At 39.7% G+C, this 17,565-nt stretch overlaps 2 protein-coding genes across 8 annotated transcripts in view; one reads left to right on the top strand and one right to left on the bottom strand.

Annotated features, from left to right (window-relative positions):
- LOC106903358 (LIM and calponin homology domains-containing protein 1) overlaps positions 1-12,479 on the top strand; it is a 69,231-nt gene extending 56,752 nt beyond the window's left edge. For 2 of the 7 annotated variants that reach the window (XM_088009379.1, XM_088009374.1), the window contains 15 exons: positions 1,829-2,095; positions 2,532-2,637; positions 2,754-2,845; positions 2,929-3,013; positions 3,531-3,605; positions 4,410-4,438; positions 5,375-5,488; positions 6,810-6,902; positions 7,063-7,227; positions 7,733-7,827; positions 8,233-8,388; positions 8,803-8,895; positions 9,387-9,495; positions 10,072-10,174; positions 10,686-12,479. In XM_088009379.1, the coding sequence (XP_087865505.1) occupies positions 1,829-2,095; positions 2,532-2,637; positions 2,754-2,845; positions 2,929-3,013; positions 3,531-3,605; positions 4,410-4,438; positions 5,375-5,488; positions 6,810-6,902; positions 7,063-7,227; positions 7,733-7,827; positions 8,233-8,388; positions 8,803-8,895; positions 9,387-9,495; positions 10,072-10,174; positions 10,686-10,711 (1,608 nt within the window). In that variant the 3' untranslated portion in view covers positions 10,712-12,479. The remainder of the gene's footprint in view (positions 1-1,828; positions 2,096-2,531; positions 2,638-2,753; positions 2,846-2,928; positions 3,014-3,530; positions 3,606-4,409; positions 4,439-5,374; positions 5,489-6,809; positions 6,903-7,062; positions 7,228-7,732; positions 7,828-8,232; positions 8,389-8,802; positions 8,896-9,386; positions 9,496-10,071; positions 10,175-10,685) is intronic. The other 5 variants (XM_088009378.1, XM_088009375.1, XM_088009380.1 and 2 more) reach the window with 3 other exon arrangements.
- Positions 12,480-12,801: 322 nt separating this feature from the next.
- phox2bb (paired like homeobox 2Bb) lies at positions 12,802-17,110 on the bottom strand. Its single transcript, XM_014967093.2, has 3 exons — positions 16,169-17,110; positions 15,341-15,528; positions 12,802-15,088 (listed from the first exon to the last, which is right to left on the bottom strand). Exons 1-3 carry the CDS (start codon positions 16,407-16,409, stop codon positions 14,660-14,662), a joined length of 858 nt encoding a protein of 285 aa, XP_014822579.1. The 5' UTR covers positions 16,410-17,110; the 3' UTR covers positions 12,802-14,659.
- Between the last annotated feature and the right edge of the window lie 455 nt (positions 17,111-17,565).

Here is a 17,565-nt window from a genome sequence, read left to right as displayed (position 1 = left end):
GTGATCCAGTGTTCAAGCATCAACACAGTGTAAGGCTGATCTGGTGATTATTGTTTGGAATAACTGATTAATAATTGGATAGCTTAGTTAATTTGATGTTTTGCTAAATTTGAACCAGGTGAAGCTCAAACTACCACTTGTGGAGTTCTGGGCAGAGCATCTTTACACAGAAAGGTGTTTTTGTTTTTATCATAAATGCAAAATGTGTGTATTTTTTGTAAAGTCTTGGCTAAATTACTCCTGAGTGTGTTGTTGTTTAAGCCTTTTTGTTAACGTTTAATCAACTGCTATATTAGTTGATTATTTTGCATCATAAAAAAAATCTGCCATTTTCTCATTAGTGGGTAAACTTTAGATGATCCACTGTATTCTGGAAGTGTTGTTGCTCTTCTTCCCTTTGGAGATCTCTTAACATTTACATCATAATGTCACAGAACTGCCATTGTGATGAGTGACTGGTGTGTATGAAAACCAAAAACCTCCCCTGAGTTTAGAAGCATGTAATGTTCCAATTTCACCCTTAAAGGGATCCATTTCCCTTTCTTCTGGCAAAACATGAGCAAAAGGAATATTTAAAATGAGCTCTTGCATTGTGGAGTGGTGTAAAGGGAGATGCAAGGTATTACCAGATCCAAATGCAGCAGGGCACTTTTTCTGGAATTTCTTGTCGGGAGTCCCATCTTGAATGGAGCCCTCTGTTCCCTGTTGACTTAAGAAGTTGACAAGTAGGACCCCTCTCAATGTGAAGTGGGCTCCCGGCGGACAATGAGTGCCCACACAGGCTGTAAGGACAGGGATGAGGAGGTGGAGGAAGAGGGGGCCAACTGAGAGGCTGCATTCAGCCGGCTCCGGCACCGTGTCTTAAGTTACCGCTCACTGGGAGCTCCTCACACATATATTAGTGCTTCTTTGTAGCAGAGGCCAGCAGGGTGTTTTCAGCAGATGAACAGCTAATGACTACCAGAAGCGAGGTTCATAATGAGAAGGAATGGGGGATTTTAGACTTTAATTATTTACATTTTTTATTTGTCATAAATTGATGATTTTTAGCTGTGAAAATTCAGCCAACAGAAAAATACAGTGCTAAAAATGCATCAGTCCTTTAACTTTTTCAGATTCTGCCTTTTTTAAAATCACAAACTTAAACCTGTTTAATTGGGATTTTATGTGACTTAAAAACATTCTGTGACTGTTAATTGTGAAATAGAAGGAAAGCTGTAAAAACTTTTCACAAGTAGAAATCTTAAAAGTGAGTAAAACCCACTTTACTCTGTCGACTCCAATTCAAATCCAGTTTGACCCACTATGATGAGAAGATGGCTATTTGTAAATGGATTCCACCTGCGTGTGATTTAATCTTAGTAGATGCAATATATGAATTCCTCAGAGACATGGTTCTCTACCTGAGAAGCAGCCAGGAGCCCCATGGTAACTGATGGAGGTAAATAAAGGCCAATCATGGAAGAAAAACATTTAGAGGCTGTAAAAACAGTTAACATCAAAGTTTATTCATGTCTTCATCCTGCAAAGGATGACTGTGTGAAGTAGTGACTGAAATAAAAACATCTCACTTTTCAGATTTTTATTTGTAAACAATTTTTAAAACGATGTATGATTTTCCTTCCACTTAATTTTGGTGCATAAAATCCCAATAAAATACATGGTTGTTTGTGGTTGTCATGTGACAAAATCTAACAAAAAGACCAAAGAGTAGGAAAATATTTGCAAGGTACTAGTAAGTAAAATCAAATCTGATGCCTCACAGCCAATACAGTTTATGGTCATAATAAGTAGGAATTATTGCTAACTCTGTGCTGTTGCAATGCAGGCGGACAGTTTGCTACGAGTAAACGGCGACATCAGAAACGATCCCAGTTCCATGAAGTCGGAGAGCAAAGAAAGGGACTCCCCTCCTCTGTTCCAGGCATCTCCAGATGCCCCCCCATCAGACGCCTCACCCGCTCGCAGTCCACCCGCCTCCCCTGAAAGAGGAAGACCTGTGTCAACAAAAACCAGCGGCAGACAGAGCAGCATGGAGGCAGCCTCAGTCTCTGAGGGTTCACCCACTCCCACTCGGCCCACTTCTCTTCCGGAGGTCAGATTCAGGATGTTTATGATTTATACACCAAATAATAAGGTTACTTTGAAAGCATTGGCAGGCAGCTAAGTTATGTCAAACAACTTGCTGTGGTGGAAAGATTGACTTGTTGAATCCAGTGAGCCTTTGTAACCTCAAATGTGCTGCATCAGTTCAGTTTCTATGGAAACAGGCCCTGTTGGTACAAAACACTTTAAATCTCACAACATTCCTGCAAAGACATGCTTTTAATTTGAGACCAGAGGTTATTATTATAACTATTACATTTCTTTAATTTTCTTGTTCCATCCCTGGAACTTTGCCCAATAATTCCTGGCGTCTGACTGTTTTGGTAGGAACTCTAGAAAGCAACAATTTCCTTCTTCACTACAGGAATGTCAGTCTGCTGACTCAGTCTTTCATCCAGACAGTAAACCATCTGTGACCATTACAGGAGCTAAAGCAGCCAGCGGACAGCTTTGTGGAGACGGGAGTCCAGAAAGCTGCTGCTCAACAGGAAGAAAAGTCAACTACTGCAGCTCAGAAAGCGCCACCTGCAGGTCTTAGCAACACACTGAAATACTGAGGCCATAATTAGCATGCTTCCTGTTTATAGGCTATTTTTCTTTGTGTGTAAAACTATGATTTCTAGAATTTAGTTTGTATTGTCCTCCAGAAGCTAAATTGGAGAAGACTGAACAGTTCACAGGGAACGTACTGCAGATTCTCCCAAGTGAGGTAAACACACCAAACGACCCGACATCAACGGTAAGAGAAATTCAGCAGCCATTATACCAGAAGTCATCCAATCATTGTAAACCAGCTTGTAGGTAAGAGTTTCCTCTTGTCAGGAGTCTTTTCAGGGAGTGGAGACGGCACCGAGTCCGGCTGCACCCGGATCGCTCGGACATAACCCTCTGAGGGAAACGTCATCAGGTGAATTCATGTCCTGAAGTCCAAACATAGTCAGCAGCTTCTTTTCCATCCCTCCTTATATTCTAAGTTTGATTATCATGTCAGTTTTGTTCGCTGCTTTTCTTTTAGCTTTTCACCACTTCCCTTTTTCTGCTTACATGAGATAAAATGACTGATCACAAGCTATTGTAGTCACTTCTTAGTTGTATACAGATTTTAATCCATAGCAATAGGACACTTTAAAGCTTTTAAAAACAAAACATTCAGATAACTGTTTTTAGCCAACTAAAATATATATAAAAAAAATAAAGCATACATCCTAATACCAAGAGTATATTTATTACTAACTAAAGTTCTACTAAATCTACCATATAAGTAAAAATACAGATCTTTTCCCCGGTTTGACTTAAAGTCTCAGGTTGTCTGCTTCAGCTCCTGATTTTCACATCCTATCCCTCATTATTTCCTTCCCTGTTTTCCTTCTCTCCCACATCCCCTGTTTTTCTTCCATCCACGTATTTTTATCATTTTGCTGTAGAGTTTGAAATCAGTGTCAGGTCCCCGCAGTCCTCCAGCAACCCTAAGTCACGCTGGGAGTTCTTCGCCCCGCCAGGTAAACCTCTGTGTTGGTGGAGGTCTCCTTACCGCGCTGACGTTCTGCTGTACACTTTTCCCTCATCCTTTTACTTAGTGAGGCATTTTGAAGCTTTCTGTTTGAACTGCTTTTGCATATTACTGAGTGTCCTTCTAGTTGATCAGACTGATCAGCTGATAACCAGCTTTTGACAGCAAAACAGTAATAAACCAGTGTTTATTACTGGGTTCTCCACAAAAACCAGCAGCATCTGACTTGTATTAAATAAGCTTTAACAGTATGATCACACCTACATTGAACTACATACAGGTTCAAGTCTGAGTGCTGAATTCGTGCAAACCTCATCCTGACAAGAAAACATTGAATTAATGTAATTTTTAATTGCAGAAGAATATTCTCAAACTGCAAAATTTAGAAACGTCTTTCATTTTCATAGAATAATTAGATTAAGTGGTAATTACTGGGTCATTCAGCAAGAAAAAAATATCTGCCATCTTCCATAACCCTCTTGCTTTCCATAGCCATGTCCCATAAAATTCCTGGATGGCATCTGATGTTTTGAATAATAATAATAACTATATTTTGTGTAGGCGCATTCCTTTGGTTTAAAAATGAATTTATTTTTAGGCTCTGATCCAAATATTTTGGGGTTACGAACAAGCATAACATAAGCAATATTACATAATGTATAGTCTAATAAAAGTCATGTATTGCTTTCATAATCTTTTTGTTTTTCACCCCAATATGATGTTTTGTAAACATCTGTCTCATCACTTTGTATCGAGAATATTGACTTTCTTTATTTGTTCCTTTTGTTTCCAGAAGCTGCAGAGAAAGATCGACATGGAAATGTGAGTAACTGGTTTGCTGAGCTCTCACATTGCTTCTCTTCAGGCCTGATACTTTGTGCTAGAGATCCGAACGCTGCAGTTTTAGTAGAAGCAGTGATTTGACTAATGCAGCTACACTAGTGCAGAGATTTGGAAGATTATTAGTCTTTTGATTAGGCTTTTTTATGTAGAAAAGACCATCTTTAACATTTGAAATTGGCTGCGTCACATTTTTTTGGTAATAAAGTTGTCTATAAATACTTCATGTATATATGAAGTTAATGCATAAATGTTATCAGGTATTTTTATTCCCATGTTTGCGCTGTTTGTTTCTGCAGCCTCTGTGTTGAACTTGTGTGGTTTCATCAAACATTTTGGTTCTACCTTTGATTCAAACTACAAACAGTTATAAACAGTCAAGCAGATGATAAACCTTCTCCAAAAATCTAAACCTACGTAAAACTTTTACTTAATTTTCCATAAACAAAGCAGCCCCATCATACTATATAGTGATGCAAAAGTCAACATTTTCTTTTTTTTCTTTTCTTTTTTTTAGATCATGCCCGTTTTTGCTCATTTTTAGCTTAGCCTTTGGTTGTTGTCGCACTGAATGGTACTGAGCTAATTACTGAAGCTCACTCAGAGCTGTTGATGTAGCATGCCAGATGAGGATGCTGCAGTTGATGGCTGAGTCTGCTTTTTCCTTTTTTATTCACCTCCAGCTCTCTTTCTCTGTCTTCTCTCTCCTTAGTAGGCGTCCTTTGGCTAGCAATGGAGTAGTGCTGTTGTGGTAGACCAAATATTTCTGTCTCCTCCCTTCTCCTTTCTTTTTTTCTGTGGTGGATGTGTGTGTACATCGGGGTCTGTGAATGGGTTATGTGTGACATCGATGTGTGCATGTATCTGTCGTGTGTCTGTGCATGTTGACCTGTGTGTATACGTGTGTGGGCCTATCAGGTGTCAGTCCCGGTGTTGGCCAAGGCCAGGCGGGGAGACCGCTGGTCTTGGGACCCGGATGAGGAGCGAAAGCGTCAGGAAAGGTGGCAGCAAGAGCAGGAGCGCATGCTGCAGGTACATGGCAAACACGCAGGGAAAAGCATGGCGCATGAGTGTGCAAGGCCAGACTTTGTTTGTCATGGAGTTTGGTAGACAGAGCATAGCACCAACAGTGAGTCTGAGGTGCAGGAAGTGTTTATCTCAGGTTTTCTGTCCCGTCTGGAAACGTGTAGAGTTTCAGTATCTTACAGTTTGAGTAAGAAAAGCAGAAAAATAAGCAAATACAAAGTAAATGAGAGAATATTAGATCTAACTCTCCCAGTTATTAAATTTAGATAACTGGAATCAGACCAACAAAGTCTGATGAAACAAAGTTTCATCAGACTTTGTTTGGGCAAACCCACAGAATCCACTCAGAAGTCATTTAACCAGTTGTTTAGAGCATCTTTTTGTCTGGGATGGTTTATTTATCACAGTACTCATCTAATGCACAGTCACAGAAGGACTAACTGCACTTCATTGCTTTTTCCTCCCTGACATATTTTTGTTATTAAGCAAATCTCAATGCTCCTATGCTCACTTGAACCACTAGATGGCGAGCTTGCACAGTGGAAGAAGTGCTTTGGTCGTCTTCCATCACCGTCTCCATCTCATGCAAACACAAAGGCGGAGTGTTTGTCCAACGTGGCTGCTGTTGTTGCTGCCCCGGTCCCTCTCTCCCTCCTCAGCCAATGGGCATCTGTAGTCTGCACATGTTTAGACATTTAAAGGAGTGAGGTCTGTTACTGACAGTGTTCACCTGTGTCTTAAAAACAGATTACACTCCTTTCTGGTTGTTTGTGAGGACACATCAGTTTGCTCCCCACCTCCTCACTGTTTCGTCTTTGTGCTCCAGTCTTACTCCATTATAAATGTCGATAATTCCTCTAACTCTCTGGGGTTCCTGCACACATTTGCATAACAGGAAAATGATTTGTCTTTTCTGGCAATTTTGTCTAAAATTATGAAAAATAGAAAGCAAGTTTTCAAAAGACAATTGTGAAGGAACTCTGTTCTTATCAGCTTCTGCATGCTTTGGTATTGTCTGTTTTCTGCTGGGCTTTTGCTGCTTTCTGATCTTTCATTTGATGCTTAACAGCCACATGTCTACGTGAAGAAAATAAAAATGCAGGCTTAAAGCTTTTTTTTTTGTCGTATTCATTTCCTTATTTTATGGTTAGACAATCAGTAGTTTTAGAAAACTAAAAATGAAACATTTTTAAAAGTGAAGGCTGTGCCAGCCAGCTGTGCACATCTTTTCTGTTTTTCGGCCCAAACATCCACCTGCGCAAAGTTCAGTTTTTCACTATACCTTGGCTCTCTGCTGTATGTCATGTGTCTGTTGCCATGGTGACAGGAGAAGTACCAGCGTGAGCAGGAGAAACTGAAGGAGGAGTGGGAAAAAGCACAGAGGGAGGTGGCAGAGGAGGAGAGGAAGTATCATGAGGAGGTGTGTGTGCATACATGTGTGTTTGTGTGCTTACACATGCATTAGCTGTTACACATGTTACAGCATGCAAACTGTATGTTTCTGTGGCCATTTCAGATCTATAAACCAACCTACTCTGTTTATGTCAATGTTTGGTTTGGGATTTTCTCCTTCCCAACAGGAGCGTCGGATACTGGAGGAGACTGTGATGCCTCTGACGCCCCGCTCCTCAGCCCTGCCCTCCCCCAGCCGAGGGGGGCTCTCCTCCACCTCCGAGCCACAGGACACGATTGTGCGTTCGCTGGCAGATTGGGAACGAAAACAGGAGCTACTGGAGAGGCAGTCTGTGAGGGACTTATTCATTATGTTTTATGGATTTTCTGTTTTGTTTGTCCCATGTTGTGATGTGATCTGTACACATACTTTTTATTTCTTTCAGTTAAAACTGCAAAACTTAAAGTATTTTATTATGAATTTGTTACAGACTTAACACAAAGTAGCACATGACTGAAATAAAAGGAAGAGGTGATTTACCTCAGTGGACTTGCAGATGTCATTGTAGGACAAAGTGGTTCTACAACAGATTGACTCAAAGGCGCTGAATAAAAATGCATGCCACACTTTTGAGATTTGAGAACCATGTATCATTTTCCTTCTATTATATAATTATGTATTTCTTTGTCTTGGTTTGTGATAAAGAATGCAAGATTATGCTGCAGATAGTTAAAATGGTACATTAAGCACCAGAGCTAAAACTATTAAAACTATTCTAGTTTAGTGATTGAAATGTATGGAAATAAACTCTCAGAAGTTACTTTACCTGGTCAAATATCCGCTGTTTTATGATTCAGAGAGGAAGCACAGAGAGTGCAGAGTGGAAAAGGAAAGAAAATGACAGAACCAGTGACATCAGCACTGCTGACGACAGCATGAAGACTGGCAGAAGGTTGGTGAGCCGAGACTCAAAGTAGCCAACAGTGTGGCTCAGACGGCTGTCTGGTCATAATTTGATGGTTTTGCTCAGCGAGTTGCTCCAATTGACCTTTGATGTTAATTTGTCGTTATTTACTTCACTCATGCATTCCTAAGTCTTAAAGGTTTTCCATGAATTTATTTATATGGAGATGCTTTTATTTTTATTAGCAAGAAGATTAATGCGTTTTAATCTGAATTTTCTTTGTATTCAAAACATGTTTAAGTCAAAACATTCAAGATTTTTTCCTAAATATTAGGAGCCAATTCATTCTATTTGTGTCATAAAGTCCAGATTTTGACATTATTTTGGGCTTTGAACATAAATAGAGATGAGGCTCTTTGATCAAAGTTTCTGTTTTTTTTCTTCCTCTGTCAGCTTGGTGAGCCAGAACAGCAGTCAGGCAGAGAGACTTGCTCACAGTGTTCACAACGGCCAAAAGCTTCCTCCTACATCCCCCAAATGTTCAACTCCACCCAAGAAGCAAACAGGACCTGACAGCACCAGAACCAGCCGGCCTCCAGGAGAACGAAGGTGTGTAAATGTTTGAGAGAGAGAAGAAATAAAGAGCTTGATTCAGTTTTATTAATCATTCATTTCCATTTTTCATAAACATTGTTTCCGTTTTAAATTGCCTCCTTTTTGATTTAAAGGAGGCAACCAAAAACGGCCAGCAGGTGGCATCTGTTGCCTGTATTTCACTCCATGAATCTCCTTCACACAAATAACTCATTGCATGTCATGAAAGTGTTTAGAAAACATTTTTAGACAAGTCAAGTTTTATAAAAACATAAAAAATGTTGTATTTAAACGAAAATGTGCCGTTGAATCTTCCAAAGCTGTTTCTTGTTTCTGTGGTTTGGATTGGTTGTGGTCCGTCTGTGTCGTCCAATCATGTTGCTGTTTCTGGGAGCCATCATCATGTTGCATGTTGCTGTCCATTTCCAGGTGCAGCCCCACTGATAATAATGTAAGAAGCTCATCAAAGCCCCTGGCAGCATGTTCATCAGCACCAGACACATTTCCCCCACCGCCCAACAGGTACTGCAGCACAGAAAGCCCACCAAGACCAGGAGGATGGGCTCGATTCTGCATTGTCATTTTCTGCTTTCCTCCCCACCCCACCTTTACTTTCCTCCACCCATCTCATGCCATGTAGCACTGCAGCAGCAACCCTGCAGTCTGCCTGGAATTTTAAATAGACAGTGAACAGTTGAGTCCAGGAGAAGTTTTTTTTTTTTTTTTCTTCCCCCACTTGAAACAATAATGTCAAGAAAATGACTGTAATATTTTGTTTATTTTGAGGAGATTCGTAAACATAGCAGGAGAAATTCTAGCTTTCAAATCTGTTTGAATTTCTAGGCTTTAATGAGGTTTCAATTGAAAAAATGCACACAGATTAGGAAAAGGAAGGATAATGGTGGTAATTTAATCACAGGTAAAGGATTTGGGCAGTGAATAGAACAAACTGACTCTTTTTCTGGATGCTGGTTTGAAGAAAATCTTAACTGCGTCTCTTCTGCCTTTTGTAGGTCTGTCAGTGGGAAGAAGCTGTGCTCCAGCTGTAGTCAGCCTCTGGGGAAGGGAGCAGCCATGATCATAGAGACTCTCAGCCTCTACTTCCACATCCACTGCTTTAAGGTTGGTTGGTCCACAAGCTGCTCTTCATCTCCACAAGGTTTATTCACTGTAACAGATTCAGACCTCTGTTTTCTACTAGCAAAAGCCTGAATATCAAATGAATAGAGTTAAAGAAGTTGATTTAGATACGGTTTCTGCGCAGTGTCTTACAAAATTATTCATATACTCTAAACTTTTTCACATTTTGTCACATTTCTACTTCAAACATTAGTGTACTTTTAATGAGACAACCAGTACCTTCCTAATAGTGTGGCGAGCTTTTGCAGTCAATGGAATTGAGTCATTTAAGTAGTAAACAGATTTGACTTGAATCTCAGTATAAGTGCAGCCATTTTGTGAAGAAATGTAAATATCTGGGTTGAACGGTAAAGAGTTGTTTTAGGAAAACCTGTCAGAAGCTGGAAAAGACTTGAAACTGTGTTGGAGGTTCACCTTCCAGCAGGACAAGGTGCAGCCAGAGCTACAGTGGATAAAAGTTTAATGTTTTCCAGAACTGAGATGGAGTTTTTTATCGTAATGTATTAATAAATGAATAAACTATATTTGTTGTCTTCTCCTCGCCTGTCTCTTTGTTAGTGTGGGGTGTGTAAAGGACAGCTCGGTGACACAACCACGGGGACAGACGTCCGGATCAGAAACGGACTCCTCAACTGCAACCAATGTTACATTCGTTCCCGCTGTAAGTTTCCAAACATTCTTTCTATCTCCTTCTCTTGTTTTTTTTTTTTTTCCTTTAACTCTGCAGTTTCTACTTATCCACCTAAAATATTATTCAAATTAACCGTCTTCATGGCCTATGGCCCTTATATGGGTTCCCAAAGTAAAGGTTCTGTTAAACTTTAACAAAAGGATACACACTGTGAACTGGTGTGTATATGTTAATTCTGGTTCATAAATTTAGTATTTTAAAGGAAACTGATTCTGTTTCTCTCTAAAACTTTTAAATCAGGACATTCTCTAAAACTTAAATGCTGTGAACCTGGTGAGACACGAGTGTTTTATTAAAAAAATCTCCTCTATCCCTTTAATAAACGCAAGTCAGACTCGGTGAAGCATCAGAAGAAAGCCTGAAAGGAGATGACAAAATTAAATCAAAACCTTTTGTTGGAAAATTAACATTTTTATTCCTTTTATAAAAACTTCTGCTCGTTAAAATTGTTGGTTTCTTTTCCTTTGTCTTTTCTCTGAAGCGGCCGGACAGCCGACCACGTTGTGACGCTCGGGTGAAAAGCACAAGGTTTACAGAAGAAAGCCTCATTCTCATTTTAACCTGATTATCCTCCAATCACGTCCTGCGCGGCCTGTTGGGATGTATGCTTCCTCTGCAGCTCTGTGACCACCGAAGATGCATCATATGGGCCAAATAGACATCTGGCAACTGTTGAATGTTTAAAACAAGAACATATATTCTCTGTGTTCATGTCATCTGCTACATGAGTGAATTCTGGATTCAATTTGTCCTCGTCTTTCCGTAAAACATGCTTCATCATGCAGCGAGTTTGTTTTAAGGCGGCAGCCATATTGGAAAGAACCCACATTGAACACACTGAGAAAAATGTGACCGCTTTTCATACTGGAAAAAAATCACAAAAATATGATGCAATCTGTTTCAGATTAAAGATTGATGTTGTTCCAAGGGATAATAATCTAAGTCGGAGGGCAGAAAATGAGATCAGGTTCATTCTGAATTTTCTGAAGGTATAAACACTATTTTTCCCTTCAGGTAAATAATATTTGAATTTACATGGTAAATTTCAAAATTACAATGAAGCTATGAACAAACCTTTAGAAACACATAAAATATACAAAAGTAAATATTTTTTCACCCTTGACTGTCATATGAGAGCTGTTGTTTCCGTAAAGAATGTGATTAAGTTCTAATATAAAGCTGTAGAGCAATTTGGGCTCATTTTAAAGGCAATAGTGCGAGTTGTGAGCTATTTGGTTGCAGCAGATTGTTCCTTATGCAGTCTGTCTGGTTGTAAAGCCAACAGTTTAATGTGCCTTAGGAACGGGAAATGATGCAGGAAGCAAAGCACCAGATGTATGGTGTCTTATTTCTGCACTATTTTCATTTCGTGACAAGTGATTTGGTCAAATTTAAAGTGGGAAAGTGCAGAAAAGCAAACTCCATCCCTCCGTTAGCCGCTTAATCACTGCTGTTTATTTTCATACAAACATATTCAATTTCATCATCTCCCTCTGATTGCCCTTTAAGCTGTAATGGCGAATGACAAAGGAAAAAACCTTTGTTACACAATATGCTGTGTGTTCTCCGTACCGCAGGGCAAATATGGGTTTCATTTTGAATGTTTGTGATATTTGATGTGTAAGAATCAGGCTTATTTTGGTCATTTCTCAGCTGTATAGTTCATTTTTGCGCCTGAAAAAGCATAAACATAAACATCTGTTGTATCTGAAACATCCATCATCAGCAGAGGTAATATGAAGACATACCAGCAGCAGCTGCACCTGTGCAATGTTTGGTTGGTTTAAAACTAAAGACCTGTCCTGCCAGCTGCACATTTAGGACTCTTGCTAAGAGCTTGGTTATATGTTGTGGGTGTGTTGGAAAAAAATGCATGTTTAAGCGTAAAACCAAATGATTTGCTGTATGAAAGTAAAGCAGCCTAAACTTCCTTGTGCTGAACAGGCTTCACCTCCGGGGTCATCTCTCACTTTTTCTGATCTGCAGTATTTTAGGATTATTTTCCAACTGTTGTATTTTTATTTTTTAATCCTCATTTAGCTGATGAGTAAATCAAAGACGAGTCTTTTATAGCAGGATCTCTGAGTCGGAGCTCCTCTCCCAGAGGGTTTTAACAGAACAGTAGGGGAATGGAAACCTTTTTGCATCTGTACTGTATTTATTGTATAATATTCACCTTGAACACTATTCAGAATATAGTTTCATTTGATGTTTAAATGCAATGGCATTTATTATTACATTACTGTATGTTTATAAATAAATATTATAAATCAAATATATTTTTCTTTCTTTTTTATTGCAAAACAAGTGGCTGATATACATTTGGAAAGTCCTGGAAATGTAAGAATGTCGTTCCTCATATTTGCTGGAAAATTAAAGTCTGATATTTTTCTTTTTTTTTTTTTTTTGCTTTTTGCAGCATCAGTGTTGAAACTACAAATCCTTCCACATCACCTCTTTCCATATATATATGGCGTTATTATAAATTGTGCAAAAACCTAATGACCATCTAAACAAAATGCATGCAGTTAGTTATGAGGTAAATGTAGAATGATTCTGCAGAAAATGTGGTTAATGCTTGGGGATGATTCAACAATAATATTTGTTCTCAATTTAATATAGATGATTTTAAAATGACAATTTTTATTACTTTGTATCAATTCCCTTAAAAATTCTATCTAGAAAAAAATGATGGGGAGCGTGTGGCTTTTGGTAATTTATTCACTTATTATTTACTGTGTTAAAAGATTTTGGTAAACAATATCATTTTTATCCAACTAAATAAATCTTGTTTTTTTTTTTTAAGGTTACATTATTTTATTTTGCCTATTTTTATTTATCTGGTTATTTGGTCGTATTTTGATTTTCATAAACTATTTGTTTTATGTTTTCTTTGTCTTTGTCTTGCTTCTGTTATTTTTCTTAACAATTACTAATAATAATTCGTCTAAAAAAGAACATTGCCAGTATGCTTTGTTTTATTTATGTTTTTTAAATTGACCTACTCTTTGATGTGTTAAAACTTCAAAGCTGATGAAACAGAACCGCTGCAATGTTTTGTCAAGTGAAAACCATATTTTGTTTAGTTTGTTTTGGGGGAGTAAAGATGTGGTTGTTTGGTTATTATTAAAGAATCTATGGGGCCTAAATGAGTTATAAACCGCGCCGGAACTGTCCGTGGTGCTGAAATCGGCGGCCTTTTTAAACCACCGCGATGAGATTTACAATCCCAGTTAATCTGTATGGACGTGAAGAATAATGGTTGCTTCTTGAACTTCTTTAAGAAATGACAAAAGCAAGTTTGAACTATTATTTTTTTTATCATCAACAATCATTTCAATGGTACACCTTGAAAACTATGTGCACATGTAGAAATATTTCCTTCTTAAATATAAGCATTCATTACCTACATATAAATAACTTTCAGATCCTGGACAAAAACATGTTACATAATGCTCACAAAATGGGAGAAAAATCATTTGAAACCAGACAAAAAGACAACATGCAAATTATATAGAAATAAATACAATGTCTGCATCCATCCCCCCTTTTTAATACCCAAAATAAATTCTTCCGAGGGAATTTTAGTAAAACATCAAAAAGACTTGTATGGTCGATCTACGAGGGAATATGGCCTATGGTTCAACTATAAGAGACAAGAATACGTAATAACACTATACAGTTTGAGCCACAAAACACTGCCGTAGAAAGACACACAAAACATACAGATTTCCTGTCTGAGGTGAACATTGCAGTAGTTTGTGCCTTTTTTAATATCGAGGAAATAAGTGTGTTTGTAGCGACAATTTAAAGAAACTAAACTCTCTGCAGCCCTAAGAAAAAAAAATACCGCAGTTTCCACACAGCTGGCTGTGTATAGAGGGAAGGAAAAAAGCGCGTCGGTGGATGGTTGTGTCCTCAGTCATGGCTATCAGGCGCCTCTGTACCCAACAAAAGCAGCTTTTGAACTCTGACTGAATGGGATTTAACGAGGCTCCTTTGCTTTCTGATGGCACTGCGCGTTTCCAGTGTGCCAACTTTCGTTTTTTCCCCACAGTGAGAACAAAAATAAACATCTGATCAAGTCATTTACTCCAACATCTTTTTTTTCTAAAACTAAATTAAAGTGAGGTATGACGCCGTTCTATATTTTAAGTGAGAGTAAATTGCCCATTTCGCTGTTTCGTATGTAAATAGCTCTGAGACTTGACTAGAAGGTGGTAGCAGTTCACCAAACTTGCTTTAGTCTCAATGTGAAAGTGTGACTTGTCAAGATGGATATTTTACAGGAAAATTGTTGACCACAAGGAAAAGCGCGAGGTAAAAATAAAATAACCATATTCATCTGTTTTGTTTTGTTGTTTTTTTTCTATCTGCTTTTTATTGTCCTCCAGTCTGTGTTGGGCGATTGCTTTTCAGTCTCCAGAGAACTCTGCTCGGGTTTTCTAAGCTTCATTAGAACATGCTGGTCTTTACTAGTGTCGCTTTAGCTCCGTTCTGTCTTTGCAAAGACGACAGTACGCTGGCGAAGGGCCCGCCCAACGAGTCCGGGATGGATGTGATGGTCCCGGGTGCGGCGGCCCAGCCTTGGCTCGGTGCCGTCACTCCCATGCCAGTGGATACGGAGGTCTTCACTTGGTCCACCTGTCCGTTCCCGGTGGTGTTGACCTGGCCTGCGGTGGGGCTCGGTCCGCCGCAGTTGGAAGTGGGAACCGGGTTCGGCCCCGGTCCTCCCGTGCTGTCTGGGTCGGTGGTTTTGGTGTCTTTACTGTCTTCGTCTCTGGAGTCGGACTTCTTCCCGGAACTGGACTTGGCAGCCGCTGCGGCCGCTGCAGCTGCGCGCTCCTGCTTGCGGAATTTCGCGCGACGATTTTGGAACCACACCTGGAAAAACGTTCAAAAAGTTTATACCACATACACAACATTTAAATTATATTTATATTTAATTTATCAATAGTTGTGATACAAGCAATATGAAAATTTGAGTTGGATAATCTTGCGGCTGTTTGCGTCAATATTAGTAAAATAAAAGATGCGAGCTTTTTATCTAATTATTTACTTGAAAATGATTAGATGAATCGTACGTAAAGGCAGCCGCCAGCGGTGGGCGCCCGTTGAACTGCGGGGGTTTTGTACCTGCACTCTGGCTTCAGTCAGATCGATCTTGAGTGCCAGCTCCTCTCTGGTGTAGATGTCCGGGTAGTGAGTCTCTGCAAAAACCCGCTCCAGCTCCTTTAGCTGCGCGCTGGTGAACGTAGTCCGGATGCGCCTCTGCTTCCTCTTTTCGTTCAGCCCACCATGATCGGTGAATAGTTTGTAGGGAACTGTAAACCAAAAGGAAATGTCAAGGTTGACGTGTTTTATCCGCTCAGTAAAAAGGGAATGTGATTGTTTAAGTGTGATGCTGTCAAATGGAAGTAAATTGAAATTTGGTTATTTTGTGTAAAATCCGGTTACGCACGCTGAGTTGGAGCTTCCAGTTAAATCGTGTATTTGATTACCTTTGAATTAGATCAGAATTGATAACACTGCTGACCTGTGAAGCGGCTAATTGTAAAATTAATTGTTGCTCCTCAGATTGAGGCTCCTGTTTGAAAACTTGTCATAATGTTGCCGTCCGCCTCGCTTGTTGCTACTGTAACTCCAATTTGGTGTCAATAATGAGCTTTAGTCTTTGGTTATCTAATTATTTTCGAAGCTTTATGTCTCATCGCAAAGTAAATAAATTATGCCTAACATTTTGGCAGCTTAAGATAATTCTGTTGGCGGTTTTGGGTGTGACTGGGATAGTATAACCCCATAACCGAATTACCTCTTGCCTGCAATCGCTTCTAACGTGATAAATTCTTTCATTTGTGTAAGCAAATTTCGTTTGGTAAATACTAAACACATTTCCATTTTCAAATGCAATCAAGGCGTCCTATAATACACCAGGTTGAGGCTGCGGAGCTCGCTGCTGCTTACCTGCGGCATACGGGCTGCTCTGGTGATCCCGCAGGGTCCCCAGACTGCAGGACCCCGGCGTTAGGGAAGGACAGCCGGAGGTAGCCCCGAAAGTGGTCCTGATGGGATTGTACTGGAAGCCGCTCGTCTGACTGCACGAACTGAAGTCCGCGTAGGCCGATGCCAAGCTCGACGTGTCCATCCCGGCCATACATGACTCGTAGGCAGAGGAATTTAGGTAAGAATACTCCATTTTATACATTTGAGAAGGCTCGGTTGAGATTGAAAGCTGCACTTCCCTGGGAAAAAAAAGTCAAACAGAAGCACCCAAAAATGGGTCTGAAATGAAAAAAACAAATAAAAAAAATCAAAATGAGGAAGACGCGCGGTCTGAGTTTGATGACTTGTTTGGTTTGGACTGCTTAGAAGAAGGCTGGACGGTGAGTAGATGTTCACTGCTCAGCGCCTGCTCCAAAACTGGCCTCCTTTATACGAACCTAGCCCTGTTTTATGAAAAGCCCCCTAAGAGCCGCCTAGCCCGAGGTCTCTAGAGCATATAGTCCTCATAATAAACTTGGCTCTTTCCGCTTGGACAATAGCAAAGCGTTTGGTCTTATTGCTAGCGCTTTTTTACATGACAATAACTCATCAGTCTATTGGGCTGGCACTGGGGGCCCGGGCTGTCCAACCTCCCTATCATTGATCCCCTGCATCTCTAATTAGAATTTAATACCACGCCATTACGCAGCCCTCCACCACCGCCGCCGCCGCCGCCCACCTCCTCCACCCATCCACCCCACTCCTCTCCAACCAACATCTTGCCCTTTAATTCAATCACACCACTTGGAAATAATGAAAGTTGGGTGACGATTCTCCCTGATCCAATTTTCTCCAAGCTTTTAAGCCTTTTAAGCGACCGTATACCTTGGGCAGGATTTCACAGAGTATTCCCACTCTGCCTCTTCTTTCTGTCCGTATGCTCCGACATTTTTTTCCCTGCTGTTTCTGCCTCTGATCTTCTGCACTGAAGCGGTAAAACATGTCAATTTTTATCCAGTAAAATGACCTATTTTTACGCACAAGGATCCGTTTCAAGTGCACTTGATAATAATGCAATCATTGCGCAAAAGAAGAGGATGTAACAAGCAAATATGCACTAGTGATTTTTTTTCATATTGACATTTTTCTTTTATTTTGCTCTGCTTGAGAATCTGGCTTTAACTCTGAAGGTGCAGTTAAGTGACTCGTACCTTGTCAAATTCTTCAAATAAAAAAAATATTTTATGACGAAAATAAAAAACAAAAGATTTCCAACCCATTTTTATCTGTTTAAATCGCGTAAATTTCATGAAGTAAATTTAAAGGCATAAAACATGAAAAATGAACACATTTACATTATATTTAATAACTTGCCATTT

Source organism: Poecilia mexicana, unplaced genomic scaffold (genome assembly GCF_051168715.1).
Source record: "Poecilia mexicana isolate PSO_F unplaced genomic scaffold, ASM5116871v1 scaffold_10, whole genome shotgun sequence".
In the NCBI taxonomy this organism is placed as follows: Eukaryota; Metazoa; Chordata; class Actinopteri; order Cyprinodontiformes; family Poeciliidae; genus Poecilia; species Poecilia mexicana.
The sequence above is the reverse complement of the archived record's forward strand: the minus strand, read 5'-3'. Positions and strand labels throughout refer to the sequence as shown.

Bases quoted from the DNA above. Each gene is read 5' to 3' on its own strand.
- phox2bb (XM_014967093.2), bottom strand. From the start codon at position 16,409: ATGTATAAAATGGAGTATTCTTACCTAAATTCCTCTGCCTACGAGTCA. The intron at 15,529-16,168 runs GTAAGCAGCAGC...TTTGGTTTACAG, and splicing joins GAGCAGCCCGTATGCCGCAG to TTCCCTACAAACTATTCACC. The intron at 15,089-15,340 runs GTACAAAACCCC...ACGTTTTTCCAG, and splicing joins TGACTGAAGCCAGAGTGCAG to GTGTGGTTCCAAAATCGTCG.